The 14,773-nt window shown below is 38.6% G+C and overlaps 1 protein-coding gene across 1 annotated transcript; it reads left to right on the forward strand.

The window, feature by feature from the left end:
• Positions 1-9,821, forward strand: rnf11a (ring finger protein 11a). The gene is made up of 3 exons (XM_036560332.1): positions 1-691; positions 7,580-7,749; positions 8,785-9,821. Exons 1-3 carry the CDS (start codon positions 593-595, stop codon positions 8,954-8,956), a joined length of 441 nt encoding a protein of 146 aa, XP_036416225.1. The 5' UTR covers positions 1-592; the 3' UTR covers positions 8,957-9,821.
• Positions 9,822-14,773: the final 4,952 nt, after the last annotated feature.

Genomic DNA, 14,773 nt, shown 5'->3' on the forward strand with positions numbered 1-14,773 from the left:
GTGAATTAGCCCCGCCTGTGAGACAGCATGTAAGACCTCAGCTCTCAGTAGTAAGGATTCATGGCCCTTTTTCAGCTTATTTTAACAGGAGGGACACGTTTTTGCTGGTATGCTAAACTGAGACCAGTTTGCTGTTTTAACACGTACGAATGTTTACGCGCGTTCGGTATGGAAAGCCGATCGTGGACTACATTTCCCACAATGCAGCGGAGACCCTACTTCCGTTCCAGCAGTTTGTAAACACAGCGAAAGGAGAGATGGAGTCGTCAAGAGGTCTCACCTAAAAATATTGCTCCGCTGGATAACCAGGCCACAGCGTCCGTACAGTAGATGGCAGGCATGGGGTTTTAATCTGCAAGGCTTAAAATAACCTCCGAGAGTTTTACCGCAAGGATTGTATCATCGTTTTCGGTCTTTTTTTCCGTGGAAATCCAGACGGGGGTCCGTGTGTTTTTCTCCTAACCAACGTTAACGTTAGCTGGCCAGCTGTAAAGGAAGGCAGCACAGACAGCCTGACCAGAGGCGTTCTGCTCTCCCAGTCGTCGTGGATTTTGATTAATATCGCGCAGGTGTCTCTCTTCTGAACATTTAAATGGGGAACTGCCTCTCCTCCCAAGGTGCCGATGACTTGTCTCTTCTGAACGAGTCCGAAGGGGCGAGTCTTCCAGGGGAGCCTCCGCCACCCTATCAGGTAGCCACACAAGCAGGACTTTTTAGCCTCAAACAAGAAAGATTAATATGGAAAATGTGGCTTCGGCGTAAAAGTGAACCTCCCACCTATCGATGTGTGCACGTAGATCATTTCTCAGACAAACGGTAGATTGTCAGGAGGATGAAGCTCCTCTTTTTCTGCTTCCATGAAGGCCTAACTTCTCTTCCTAACGCACCAGTGTTGAATGTGCTTTGCTACACAGCTCCACATGTTCTCTGCTCACTCGTATGAGCACAAATCAGAAGATCAGATCATATAGGTACAAAACGAGTGGTTTTATATTAATAAATGTTGCCTTACTGATTATTAACAAAACAGTAAATAATACAAATTTGGTTATGAATACAAGTATAAACGTGACATCCAATCTAATACTATTCAAAATTTCATCACTTTAGGCCGATCAGAACAAGTTCTGTGGTCATTTTTTACCTGTCATACTAAATTTAGTTGTTGAACACCAATTGTTTAGTTGACCAATGAAGCAGGTGAATGGCATCCGATTAGCTTGTAAAGTTCATGGTTGACAATTTCATGCAAATTAATTCCAAGGTGTGAAAGTTGAGACGGTTTCTTTGTTCCTCATTCTCTTGAATCTCCTCAGGCCACCTGTAGACCCTCTTGTAACAGTCAAGAGAATGCAAAAAAGCTAATGTGGGAAAGTTCCTACCATCAGCATCAGCCCTAGCAAACACAAACTAACTTTGCTTTGTGCTCTCTGGCTTACTATATGAACCAGTTTCTAGATTGACTTGTTAACAAAACAAATTCTCTATGAAATCAGGGCACAGAACAGGGCTGGCTGATACATTTTTTTTGGCTGATACATAGTTTATCCCACTACACTGCCGTATTGACGTACCGTGATCCTGTGATTCAGTTTTACCAGTAAAGATATATGACACACAACTCATGATCTAATGCCATAAAATTAGGGGTGTTCATTTTGCTTCGTTCAGTTTGTTTTTAGTGTTTTTAATAGTTTTTTGTGCACTTTACTCATGATATCCAACCTGCCATTTATTGGGTGTTTCAGATTGTTTAAAATCCATAAATATAAAAATAAAAACGAGGCTTAATTTCTGGAAATTAACTTTCTGACTGGTTAACATGTACAATACTGTGTAAGTTGCACTTTGGTGCACTTTTCACTTTTACCCTGACTATTAAGACATGTATGCTTTAAAGTAGCGTACATGTCTAATATTATTAAAACAGGATGCATAAATTAAATTGAAAGCTTGTGTTTATTATGCAAAACATGACAAACGGACAAAGTCCCTGTACTCGTAGGTCACCACTGTCACACAGGGATGGTGTCGTGTGGTTGCACTGAATTCAGTCCTACTGAAAATAAGACAATCGAGAAAGTATGTAACGCAATAAAGTGTAACGCTGCAGCTAAAGTTGGAAAAGCTGAACGATATATTTGAGTTAAATTAGATATTTAGCTCACTGTTCTTTGCTCAGTGGACAAGAGAGAGAGCAATTGTTTTATGCCACAACAAAAATGGCAACCTGCTAGCAGAGGGATTTTGTCTATTTTTACAAATAATAAAACATTTTGCTTGGTTTATACACCATATTTGAATAGTATTGGACACGTACACTACATACAGGCTTATGTGCCTCAACAGCTGGGCTTCACTTTGATAGAAGAAAATGGAACAAAACAGTCAAAACAAGCTATGTCAGGTTTATAAGGCATTCTTTTAGCATAGAGTCAGCAGCACTCTGGAAGAATTAATTTTATTAGTTCAGATTTTAATATCACCTGATATCTGATCCATGTCACCGGGCTCTAGTGCAGAGGATGCACCACTTTACCTTTACCTTGATCCGAACTCATACACCTACGAAGGCATGTGGAATTGGTGTAAGTTATTGGAGTTAAAACAGGGTTTATTTTTCTGCCCATGTAAGATGGGTTTTTCAACTCTAACACTCCCAGCCTTTGGTTCTATCCCTCATAGCAGATTAATAATACTTATAAAATCAACAAACAGCCTATTTTAGCCCAAAAGAGGTCATTTCTCTGCACTTGTGTCACTCCTGTTTTTACTAGTCATAGTATTTATAATCCTACTACTGATAATAATAATAATAATAATAATAAAAACAATAACAACAACAATAATAATAACTAATAATTTAGTTTTGTATATCAGATCAGTTGTTGATGACCTTGCTCTACTGTAAACTGTAGTAGGACCAAAATACAAATTGTCTGGAAAGTCCTGGATGTCTAGATTGGGAACCACTGCTTTTCTTATTCATTCTAATATTAATTAATTATAATGAATGTTATGTGTAAGGCACACATTCATGACGACGTCGTCACGTTGTCAAAGCAAGCTGATTTTATTCAGCGAAGTCAACTCGTTTTGTACAGTGTGCTTTAATCCAGCTGTATTTGACCTGGCTCAGATTACAGTACAGGTGTATAAAGCGACTGGGTGTGGTTTTGGCCACTGCACTGCTGTATTTAAATCAGTATCACGTTAGGCAAAGCACAAAGAGCAATATTGTCATAAGCCTTCAGACTTTTTTATGAGATTAACTGATAACCTGTATTTCCTTCAACTTGAACAGACTGCCCTGTTATATCATAAACAGATAAGACAAAAAGAGAGTGAGACTATAACCGTGTGTCCTTGTCAGTGAAGTTAAGTACAAGTTCTAATGTCAGTAAGCTTTTAAAGCTTTCAACTCTGTTTCTTGTGTGTGTATATATATATATATAATAATGCTCAAAAAATAGTAGCATTCTTGTTGTAAAGTGTTTTTTTTTTGTCCAGGACTTCACAATTTACTGTAAAATATATTTTAATCTATAAAAATTAAATAAGTACTAATCTCCTTTTTGGAAATGTACCTTCAGTCTGGTAATCATTTACAGCACTGTGTAAGGTCCCCTATGGTGTCATTTACAGAGAATAAAAACAGAGCAAACAGTCTGTGTTGGGTTTGTAAGACATTATTTTAGCATACATTTTGTGGAACAAACAGTCTCATTAACTTTATTAACGCTAACTTAAATATACTGTAACATTTTGGTATATTTGGAAAATATCATGATATTAAATGTTCTCAGTATTGCTCAGCCCTGCCTGTTTGTGAATATTGTAAGATACTGTAAGCTTTTCTGTTTAATTTTATGTGTTTTAAAAAGACTATAGACTGCATTTAGATCTTCCTTTCATTGACCAAAAGTCCCCCCCGCTCCCTCCCCCCCAAAGTTGGACATCGCAGGCTCAAACTGGTTTGTACTGCAAACTGTGACCTAATTGGTGTGGAATTTTTCTTATGACATAATTTGTTTAGGGTCACATGCTTCACCCAGCTGGCTTCAGCCAGATGTTATCAGACATTACTGTTTCTTTTTTAAAGGTTCATATTTGATTTGAGATATCAGTCATGCTTTGGCTCAGATTTTCCAGACACAGATTAATGCTTTCGTAACCTATTTCCACAGACAGAACAGTTTAAAGCCTCAGTCAGTGTTTTTTACGAACTCAGCTGCCTGTAAACTGATCAGTGTTAACCTACTCAGTAAAACCAGGCCTAATGTAAAAACATTCTGATTTAGGCTTGTCACAGCTGTTACATAATTGTCTAAAAGCAGTTATTTGAGGTGATCAACATTATTTTATCTAACTGCAGTCATTTTCCACAGTCGTTACATTTCACAATTGTTATGCTGCAACAAACAGAATGTGAATTGGGTGTGTTGGGGTGAGGCAGACACATGTAAATAAAAGTAAGCAGTGATTGTATTCATTAAAACATCATGGGGTTTATGAAAACAGAAAAAGTTGCAACTTCTAACTTGGTGCTGTAACATCTTTAGAGAGCAGTGCTGTGTAGCATTTGTTTATTTTTTAGCTTTGTAGCTAATTCTGATGTTTTTAACGTGTACCCAGGCTTATATTTTCACTCTCAAGAAGAACATGTAGACATTTTAATTACTTTAGGCTTACATTTTAATAGATGCGAACATTGGACAAGAAAAGATAAATCATTAATCACAATTATTTAAGTGACAATTAATCTTCAGATACAATTGCATGATCATGACAGCCCTACATAACATTTAGCTGACAATTTCAATAAAGTAATTGTGATTAAAAGCTGCATACAATAAAAAAAGACAATTAAATTGTGAAAGTACAAGTCTATCATGGCCAGATTGGCTAATAAGCTATCTTGCTTACAGATGACGAACAACTTGGGCTCAAATAAACAAACATTACTCACTGCTGCCCTCTAAAGGTGTTATATATAGAACTTTTAGTTTTTTCCTAATACTCATGACCAACGATGGCTGGGCATAATCATTAAATGGGAGGGCTAAAAAATAACACCCATCAAAAGCTCACACATTGTAGCTCCACATTTAAGGGCTCCTTCCAGCGACAGCAATAAATCAATGAAACAAGCTGTCTATCTAACTACAGGTTGAACTTATATACCTAAGTGTTGGTGTACCCCACTCCCTAATACTATAGCAGGCTAACAGAATCAGTGTTTTACAGCATTGCACTTTTCAACTACAGCATGAACAGAACATGACAAGGATTAAGTTCATATCATTACTGAGGGGCTCTAAAACAAGCAAAATACAAAGTAAGATATATATCTGTCTGTTACAAGCAGTTAAATGCTTTAAATGTCCGTAGTGTAATCTCCAAATGTCTGTGTAGAGGCGCTATAACCCATTAGCATGGCACTAATATAATATTGCAAATTTTTATTTTTTTTTTTATTATAATGACTGCGATCATGTCTCTATCAATCACATGTTAGAACAGGACATGGCCGCCACAAACAAGAACTGACTGTGTACTGTGGGAAGGCAGAGCAGGGCAACGTGGGCTTTAAAAAATTGGCCCAAATGGATAAACTACCCTAGGGGAGGTTTGGCTCTGTGTAATATCTCACAACACATTTGACACAGAATTACAGGCTGGCTGAGTGAATTTACAGCTTGTGCCAGAAGCAAATCAGCCCATCTTACCATTCCATATTTCTCTTATGATGCTTTGGTAGTGCTGTTGTTCATGGGTTCACAGATGTTCAAAACAACAGCAAGTAAAATTACGTGGATGCCAGAAATTAAACCTTATTTTGATCTCTTTTTTCTTTGAAAGAGAGACCCCATTATACGTCTCTCAGTACATGTGTTTCTGCTTTCTTTTATTTACATTTATTTACTTCAACAACTAAAAACACTCAGTTTTTGGTGACCTTAGCGTACGCTTGTAAATACTAATAACAGTGGAAAACAAATGCAGTCAATATAAATATTGCCATTAGGTGATTATGCAATAATTGTGATTGGCTTATATTGGATGAATAATAATAAGTAGACATTACAGACAATTCTGTGAACAAATGTATGAAATATGTGCCTGTATAATGCAAATTTGAAACAGATGACATTCTCTCCTGTACCAAATGCTGTAACACACAAAAAAGCATTATGCTTACAACAGCTTTAAAAGACCTCCATTGCAACCCACTGAGATTCATATCATCCTCATTTTGGTCTTTAATCCAGCTCTAGGCTTAATTTGTGTCTGGAAACTTTTAATCTTGTAGGGTGTTAATACATTCACACAGAGCTTCATGTAAGCTGTACTAATCTGACAGTTATATTAGCTCAAGCATGACCAGAAATGAATTACCTGCCCAAAAGAAGCTGTTCTAGTTTTACTGATGATTGAAATTCTAAACTGGCCTGTCAACAGTTTGTAAACATTTCAGTTCACTAAGCCTGTGGGAGACTTTGTCTGATCAGTTCCACAGTGGAATTCATCTGAACGCACTCGACAGCTCCACACACACAGCTTGGAATTTGCTAAGACTAAAACTGATCAGACTCTGTGAGAAACCAAATCCGACCGAGTTATGTCGATGTTTTGTAGCCTCCCTAACTGGGCAGCTAGAACACCTGGGCAGAAAATAACACTGCAGTGGAATTTGAGGAAGAGAGACAGTGGTGTTTTTGATTGATTGATTGATTCCTTCCTTCCTTCCTTCCTTCCTTCCTTCCTTCCTTCCTACCTACTTACCTACCTACCTACCTACCTTTCTTCCTGCCTCCCTTCCTTCCTGTCTTCCTTCCTTTCTGCCTTCCTTACTGCCTTACACTATTTAGTTCTGTAGTGAATGTGGACCAGATCCAGGCATCATCATGGCACTCATGTCATCAGCTACATTAATTGATGCAGCCCATGTTTTTGTTGTTTTTTTTTTTGTCGGGGCTTTTTACTTTTAAAGTTAATGTCTCAGTAATGTAATTGTTTTATTCCAGGTGATTTTCGAGCACTTCTTTTGGCCCATTTTGACACAATGTGAAGGGCTGGCGAGCTCAAATGATGTAGAAAAATGAAAATCGATAAAAATGAGAGATACTTGTTTTTTTGTTGTTGTTTTTTGGACAGCGACAGTCGGTACACTAAACTCTGTAATCGTACAACTGCACAGTGCATCTCTATGATAAATGGACCTGATAAAATTGTATATATAATGCCCATAAAACAGCAGTGTCCCTGTTGGGGTTTGTTTTTCATTCTGTTTTATGCTATACACATGGTATCCAGGACCCAACAGTAGTGTTGTGCTGATGCTGTTGAATATTTTCACATTTGAAAATATTTAATAGTTGTCGCACTATATTTAAAAATAAACCATGCCTAAGATCACAGCGACTTTTTGCTGTGAACCGTTTTCTGGAACCTTTCAAGGGTGAAGTTATCAACTAGTGCATGACATTCATTCAAGTTTTTTATTTATTTATTTATTTTTGTAAGATTTGCAAGAACAGTAATAAAATGCTAGTTTGTGTATTCATGTACTCTGCAGGAACGTGTACAGGTTCCCGTGTACCACCCCACACCCAGTCAGCCTCGGCTGGCCACCCAGCTGACGGAGGAGGAGCAGGTGCGGATTGCTCAGCGTATCGGCCTCATCCAGCACCTCCCCCGCGGGATCTTTGACCCAGGCTCCGAACCCTCCGACAAGAAGATCAAAGAGTGAGTACTGGGGGTCTTTCACAGCTGCGAAACTTGAAACATAAACATGTAGACTGATTTGTATAAAGGGATAGCATTGGGTTATTAAGTAATCTCAAATCTGTTTCTTTTCCTGTTATCTATGAAGATTGAAGTATGGACTAAATGTGGGATCACTACAAGTGTTTTTAGCTATTTAACACACTTTTGGTCAAAGTGTGATGACTTTGTTTGCATAAGGCTAATTAGTGGGATCTAAACATCCATTTCTTGTTAGCTTCTAATGTTAATTGAAGGACACTGTGTCTCACAAGCAAGTAATCCAAATACTTCATCTGGAAATCAACCAAAAATTAAGCTTTTGAGTGCTGTGCTTTGGTGGTACACTATAGTCAAAAATACTCAACTGACCAATAACATCATCCATCCATCCATCTTCTAAACTGCTTATCCTTCTGGGTCGCTGGAGCCTATCCCAGCTGTCATTGGGCGGAAGGCAGGATACACCCTGGACAGATCGCCAGTCCATCGCAGGGCAGACAGACAGACATACACATTCACTCACACCTAGGGGCAATTTAGCACGTCCAATTGGCCTGACTGCATGTTTTTGGACTGTGGGAGGAAACCGGAGTACCCGGAGGAAACCCACGCAGACACAGGGAGAACATGCAAACTCCACACAGAAATGACCCTGGTCACCTGGCCGGGAATCGAACCCAGGCCCTTCTTGCTGTGAGGCGACAGCGCTACCCACTGCGCCACCGTGCCGCCCACCAATAACATCATTATTCATAAAATTAAGCTACTTAGCAAGCCAAAAAACAAGAATATACACTGAGAGACAGTATACAAAATGTAATGTTTTACATCTACAAATTAGGTCGTAAACAAATACACTAAACAAAATACACTTAATTTAATTCTTTTGGCTCCAACATTGAATTATTGGTCATCTGAATTTTTACCTCCATAAAAACGGTATCAGTGACAAAATCGTCATATCTGTTAGATACTAATTAGCAACTTGTGACTGTTTGTGATGTCTCGTCGCAGGTGTGTGATCTGCATGCTGGATTTCGAGTACGGCGACCCCATCCGATTCCTGCCCTGCATGCACATCTACCACGTGGACTGCATCGACACGTGGCTCATGCGCTCCTTCACCTGCCCGTCCTGCATGGAGCCTGTGGATGCAGCACTGCTGTCCACCTACGAGACCAACTGAGAAATACGCCGACACTCACAGGGGAAATGCGCCTGAAACGACATGCCAGTGCAGTCGGCCAAGAGATGTGTGCTACACTGGGGAATAGCAGGTGGCAGCAGTATGAGTGCCCATACAAAAATGTAATATTGAAAATATGTTCCAATTAATTTTACTTATCATTTGGAATATATTGACAAAACATGGCAGTATGTTCCATTTTCCTATGGGAATATGTTAGCACAGGGTGTAGATGAGATGCATCCAAAGGAGACAGGGAGGCGTGCCCTTGATCAGAGATGCGATTTTAACCCATTTTCATGAAGTTAATGTAGCTCAAATGCGGCATATTGGAGCGTAGAACCAGACCAGATCGGCTTTAAAGGAGATTAAATATATTTGAAGGATGTGTTAGTTGAAGATTGTTACAATTAGGTGTGGATGGGGTGATTATTTTCACTGCACCACTTTTTTCATTTTTCCAATTGTGCAATACAAAGAAGAAAAAGAAGGAAGAAGAAGAGGAAGCCAGCCTTTTTTAATTGGGCTCTAATGGGTTTGCTGGGTGCGGGTCTTTATATATTAAGGCTGTGAAAATCCTGAAGCACAGCACGCTTTGATGAAAGCCAATAGTCAGAGCTGTTTAGTTAGTGACAAAATGAAAATGTGAGACGCTGAAGTGCCATGGCTGACATGTTTGTCTCATCTATGTATACATATATTGCACTCCACACTTGAGTCTGCTGCATTGCATTTCTTGATAAGGCACATTAGACGTGGATAGTTCCAGCGCTGCACAGTGCTGTGTTTTCTTGGCTCTAACTAGGGCTGAACAATGTTGGGGGTAAAGACACGTTGCACTATTTTGCGATAAATATTATGTGGATACAAATATAATTGCCAGCCAAACTATTCAAAATGATGCTAATTAGCATTCTAGCAGTTGAAGGGGTTTGTTTAGATGGAGAATTACGTCAGTAGTTCTGTATTCTGATTAAATGGACAAAACACAATTACATTGGTACATATTGCAATTACAATATACTTTCCAATGAGTTTAAAACACATTACTGAACCCTTAATGACCAATTTCCCATGATTGGTTAGAGTAGTGGTCTCCCACCTGCCTCCTGGACATCTGCTTTCCGGCAAGTTTCACCTCCCAAATGTTACTCAATCAGCTAATGAAGGACTTTTAGATGGATCAGGTGGAGTCTTATTAGAGTTGATGCTAAAGTCTGCATTCAAGGCAGATCTCCAGGAGCAGGGTTGATGACCACTAGGTTAGAGGCTCAGTTACAGATTGCAGCCTTCTGTGATATCCTTATGAAGGCTGATGTCACGATAACGATTAAGGAAAGATGTATTGTCTAATTCAACATGTCAGCCCATTATCAAACCCTCAGTGCTTTCTAATATGTTAAAGAGCAGGAAACACTAAATTGTGCGGTTCACAGAAGTGCTTCTCTAGTGAACACCAACATGTACTTTGCACCAGACATGGAAGGCCACCACCATTTTGAAGGACAGTGTTCCTTAGTCTTTTTTTTTTTTTAATTGTGTTTTGTTTTCTTTGGTGGATTGTGGATTCCTTTGCTGCTGTTTCTTGGCTCTCGGAGTAGAAGATGCTCTCTTTGTGCTGATCTAGGACCAGCGTAAAGGGTCTCTGAAGGATATTCCAGCATTTTTTAACCTAATCTCAACTTGACATGTCTGTGTAGGACATCAGTAATTTGAATGAATTTCCCTGCACTTTAAAAAACAAACAAAAAACAACAGAAAATCTGTTGGCTTAAAACTCGCTTACAGTGGGCAGTTGCTGAATTCCGTGAATAAACGTATGAAATGTGACTGTATAAAGCAAATTTGAAACTTTTAACTGTTACAGCTCTCAGGATGAGTCAGACATGAGAGGATGTCTTAATAAACTGTTCTTATGAAGTTCTATCCAACTTTCGAACGCTTGAGTGGAAAATAAAGTTACTTTCACTTTCACTTTTCTGCTGTGCATTGGTTCTGTGAAAACTCCATTACACCACTACGCTGGTAACAAATGAACACAAATTCTGGACGAATAGTGCCAGTGATGGATATCTGCACCTTAACTTACAATTACTTTTGACTGAAGAATTCATGAAAGTGAAAGTCATGATCAAGTTCAGCTCACTGCCCATTGTCCTCTGTTATGGGTGAGTTTTCAGTCCACTGTTTTTCTGCACAGTTTAATTAACATTATTATCCGTGGTAATTAACAGATACATAATCTACAAATGCAGCAAACTGAGATGATGTTGAAAACCACTGGAGTATTCCAAACCGCTGAAACTGACCTCAGATCAGCGTTAAAGAGTATTTTCCCTCCAAAGCTGTTTTCTCATGTTTTTGCCTTTACATATATACCGTACTGTATGTCTCTTTATCCAATCCGCTTTGCCTTGACCTTGTGCGCTGTTGAAGTAGAACATTGGGGCGTAGTGTTGTTTTTGTTTTTTGTTTTTTTTCCATGTTATCATATGTGATCTTAAAGGAGAATTCCATTGAATTTTCTAGGTTTCTGCATAGTTCAATTGTTGAGATACAAACAAACTAGTTCAGAGTGGTTTCATGTGAAAAGGTGCGTTTGTAGAGATGCTTACCAGCTTGTTTTTGTTATAATGGTCATGATAGGAACCAGGTGTCCAATAAAGCCACGATTCAAATACAGGCATTTCATTTACTGTCTAAAATGACTAGCAAGCCTACAAGTGTCTATTACGTTTTATATTTAAATTTGAAAATGGTAAAATAGTGGTAGATCATTAAAATACAAGGTCTTTTCTTAGAGTACTATGTTGCCTGTAAGTCCCCTTCTGCCATGAACTGATTCAAAATATATATGTTTTAAGCCAAAACTTTAATCTTGAAGCTATGGTAAAACCGTGTGTCACCATACAGGCAACCGTTTTTTTAAATGTGTTTGACATCTGCCTAATACAGAGAATTTCACACCAAACCACTCTGAATTACTTATTTAATTTGCCAATGATTCAATTATGGAGAAATCTTTTAAAAAATCAGTGGAATTTCCCTTTGATTTACCTTGAGAGACGTTATGATGATTCAGTCGTCTTTGTGCACCTTTTCTGAATTTCCTTGGCCAACCAAAAGCTGACGTTGAGAGTTAAAGCTTTAAAGTAATTCTCCTTCCTTTTTTGTAATGTTTTTTGAGAAAGAAAAAGAAAGACTGACCAGTGTCATATGCGCTTTAGTTCCTGTGTTCTGTTTTTGATACTGCTTGTTGTAATGTCTTTTTCTATGTGTTGGCAAAACAAAAGAGGAAAAAAAAGCAAAAAAAAAGAAATGCAAATTTTCTGTCATTTGTCACTCTATCAGACATCTATGCTGAGAGCGGAAGAATTGTGATTTTTCTTTTTAAGTATAGGGCTGAATTAATCAGGTTAATCTTATTGAACTGTGTCAAATAAGCACTAATGTACAGAAGCTGAGAATGTGAAGGCCTGTATTCATAAACCTCGTAGAGCTGATCCAGGGTCAGTTACTTTCCTGCATGTATTGCCTTTGGCCACAACAATGTGAAAGAGCAAACCTGATGCAGAAACGGCGCCCCCCTGAGGAGGTTTTTATGAACACAGTGCCTCAATTCAGCCTAAGAATGCTGGGTTTAGATAAGGCCACGCTTAGACAGCAGGAAAAGATATATGACGAATGGATATGTGTAAAAAATCTGTCTAAACGTGGCCTGAACATTTGTAGGATGTGTAAATTACTTTTGTTTGACAGTCATTTAAGGTTGAATATGTTTAGAAATGTAGCTCTAGACTTTTGTTTTTTCCTTTTTTTTCAATGCAAAATGACAAAATAGTGATTCAGTGAACTCCTGTGAAGTACAATCATCCTTCGTGACTTTGTCTTTTTCTTTCCATCTGAATATTGACATGGTTTGTTTGGTGCCACCTGCCAGCGGTCAGTTCGCTGCAGTTACGTAGTGCTGATTATGGCCGGCGTTCCTCGGAATGTCGGTTAGGAGTTTAAATTAGTGTGCGTTTTGTACGTGTGCAAGGATGGCACAGCTTTTAGGACTATTGCAGACTGCATAATAAAAAAAAGTAAGTAAATAAATGAATTAATAAATGCCAAACTCTTCCAGATTTCAGTTTGTGTGTGTGTTCTTTGTTACAGATGTACTGGTTTATTTAAATTCCACACCCTCCAGATCTCTAGAGTGTACCATAAACCAGTGTTTATTCCTCATAGACCATGATGCTACCACTGTGTTGTATATGGTCAAGTACAGAACCCATCAGGGAACTGTTATAGGCATCAATGCTTTTTATTTACACTTGTGTCATCCAGCAGACAGTAAGCTACACATGGTCCAGATAAGGGGTGCTGCATTTGCACCAAGTCTCATCATTGCTGAAAATATTTAAAGGGTGATTCCACTGATTTTCATTTCTGTGTTACTCAGTCACTGAGATGTAATCAAAGTCATTTAGGGTGTTTTGATATGAAATGGATATTCTTTGATTAAAGGAGCCAGGGGTCACAATGACTTCAACACTATTTACTATCCAAAATCCTAAACCTACTAATTAATGATTAGTTAATTATAGTGAAAAACTGGTTTAAAAACAGTTTTTGAGTGCCTGTATTTTTTTTGTAACACCCTACATGTTCACTCTCAGGAAAAAAGGATATAAAACTGTCACTGGGGCAGTGCCCCTCTTGTCACTGGGGTGGAACCCTCAAGGGTCCATCTCAGTACCTTTAGTCAGGGAACATAATTGTACCATAATCCATTGAAATTATATTTTCTAAGTTGTATCGACTCCACAATCTCGTCTCGTCTCCAGGCTTTTATTTTATTGGTCTGTTTTAAAACATTCGGTTATATGAAGGTACAAATACGTACTGTTCACCTGGAAAAACGTAAGTAAAATTGGACCTTAAAACCACTGTTGCTGATGAATGAAAAATGTACCAGTACAGAACCTTTAATCCTAACAGTACTTCTCCACAATGAACAGATTAATGTATATAAAACACACAATATAGTATAATAATATAATAAACAATATAATATAAAATTTATATACAGACTTTGCAGCTACAGATGAACTATTGTTTCTGACTACGTCAACAAGTGGACAGTGAGTGGACACTGTTTTTCACTGTCACCGCAGTGCTGAGAATGATCCACCACCTAAATAATACCTGCTCTGTGGTGGTCTTGTATGGGGTCCTGACCACTGAAGAACAGGGTAAAAGGGGGCTAACAAAGTATGCAGAGAAACAGATGGACTACAGTCTGTAATTGTAGAACTACAAAGTGCACCTATATAGTAAGTGGAGCTGATAAACGGACTGTGAGTGTAGAAACGAGGAGGTGGTTTTATTGAATGGTCGGTATCTCTCTCTCTCTCTCTCTCTCTCTCTCTCTCTCTCTCTCTATATATATATATATATATGTGTGTGTGTGTGTGTGTGTGTGTGTGTGTGTGTGTGTATGTATGTATGTATGTATATATATATATATATATATATATAGAGAGAGAGAGAGAGAGAGAGAGAGAGAGAGAGAGAGAGAGAGAGAGAGATAGCTATAGACATAAATGCTGATTGTGGCTTTAAATCTTCTCACAATACATATTTTACATACATCTGAAAAAGCAGGAAAGTGATAGCAGCAGGAATAAAAACACACAGGGCTCGTCCTGCGAGTGCAGCGGGATAAAGTACAGAGCAGAACTGAACCGCACCGCGCTGTGACTGTCTAGCACCGGTTGTAATGACTGTCATGGACCGCAGAGCGGCGCTCATGTTACCACCCCGCCGCCT

Source organism: Colossoma macropomum, unplaced genomic scaffold (assembly GCF_904425465.1).
Source record: "Colossoma macropomum unplaced genomic scaffold, Colossoma_macropomum, whole genome shotgun sequence".
In the NCBI taxonomy this organism is placed as follows: domain Eukaryota; kingdom Metazoa; phylum Chordata; class Actinopteri; order Characiformes; family Serrasalmidae; genus Colossoma; species Colossoma macropomum.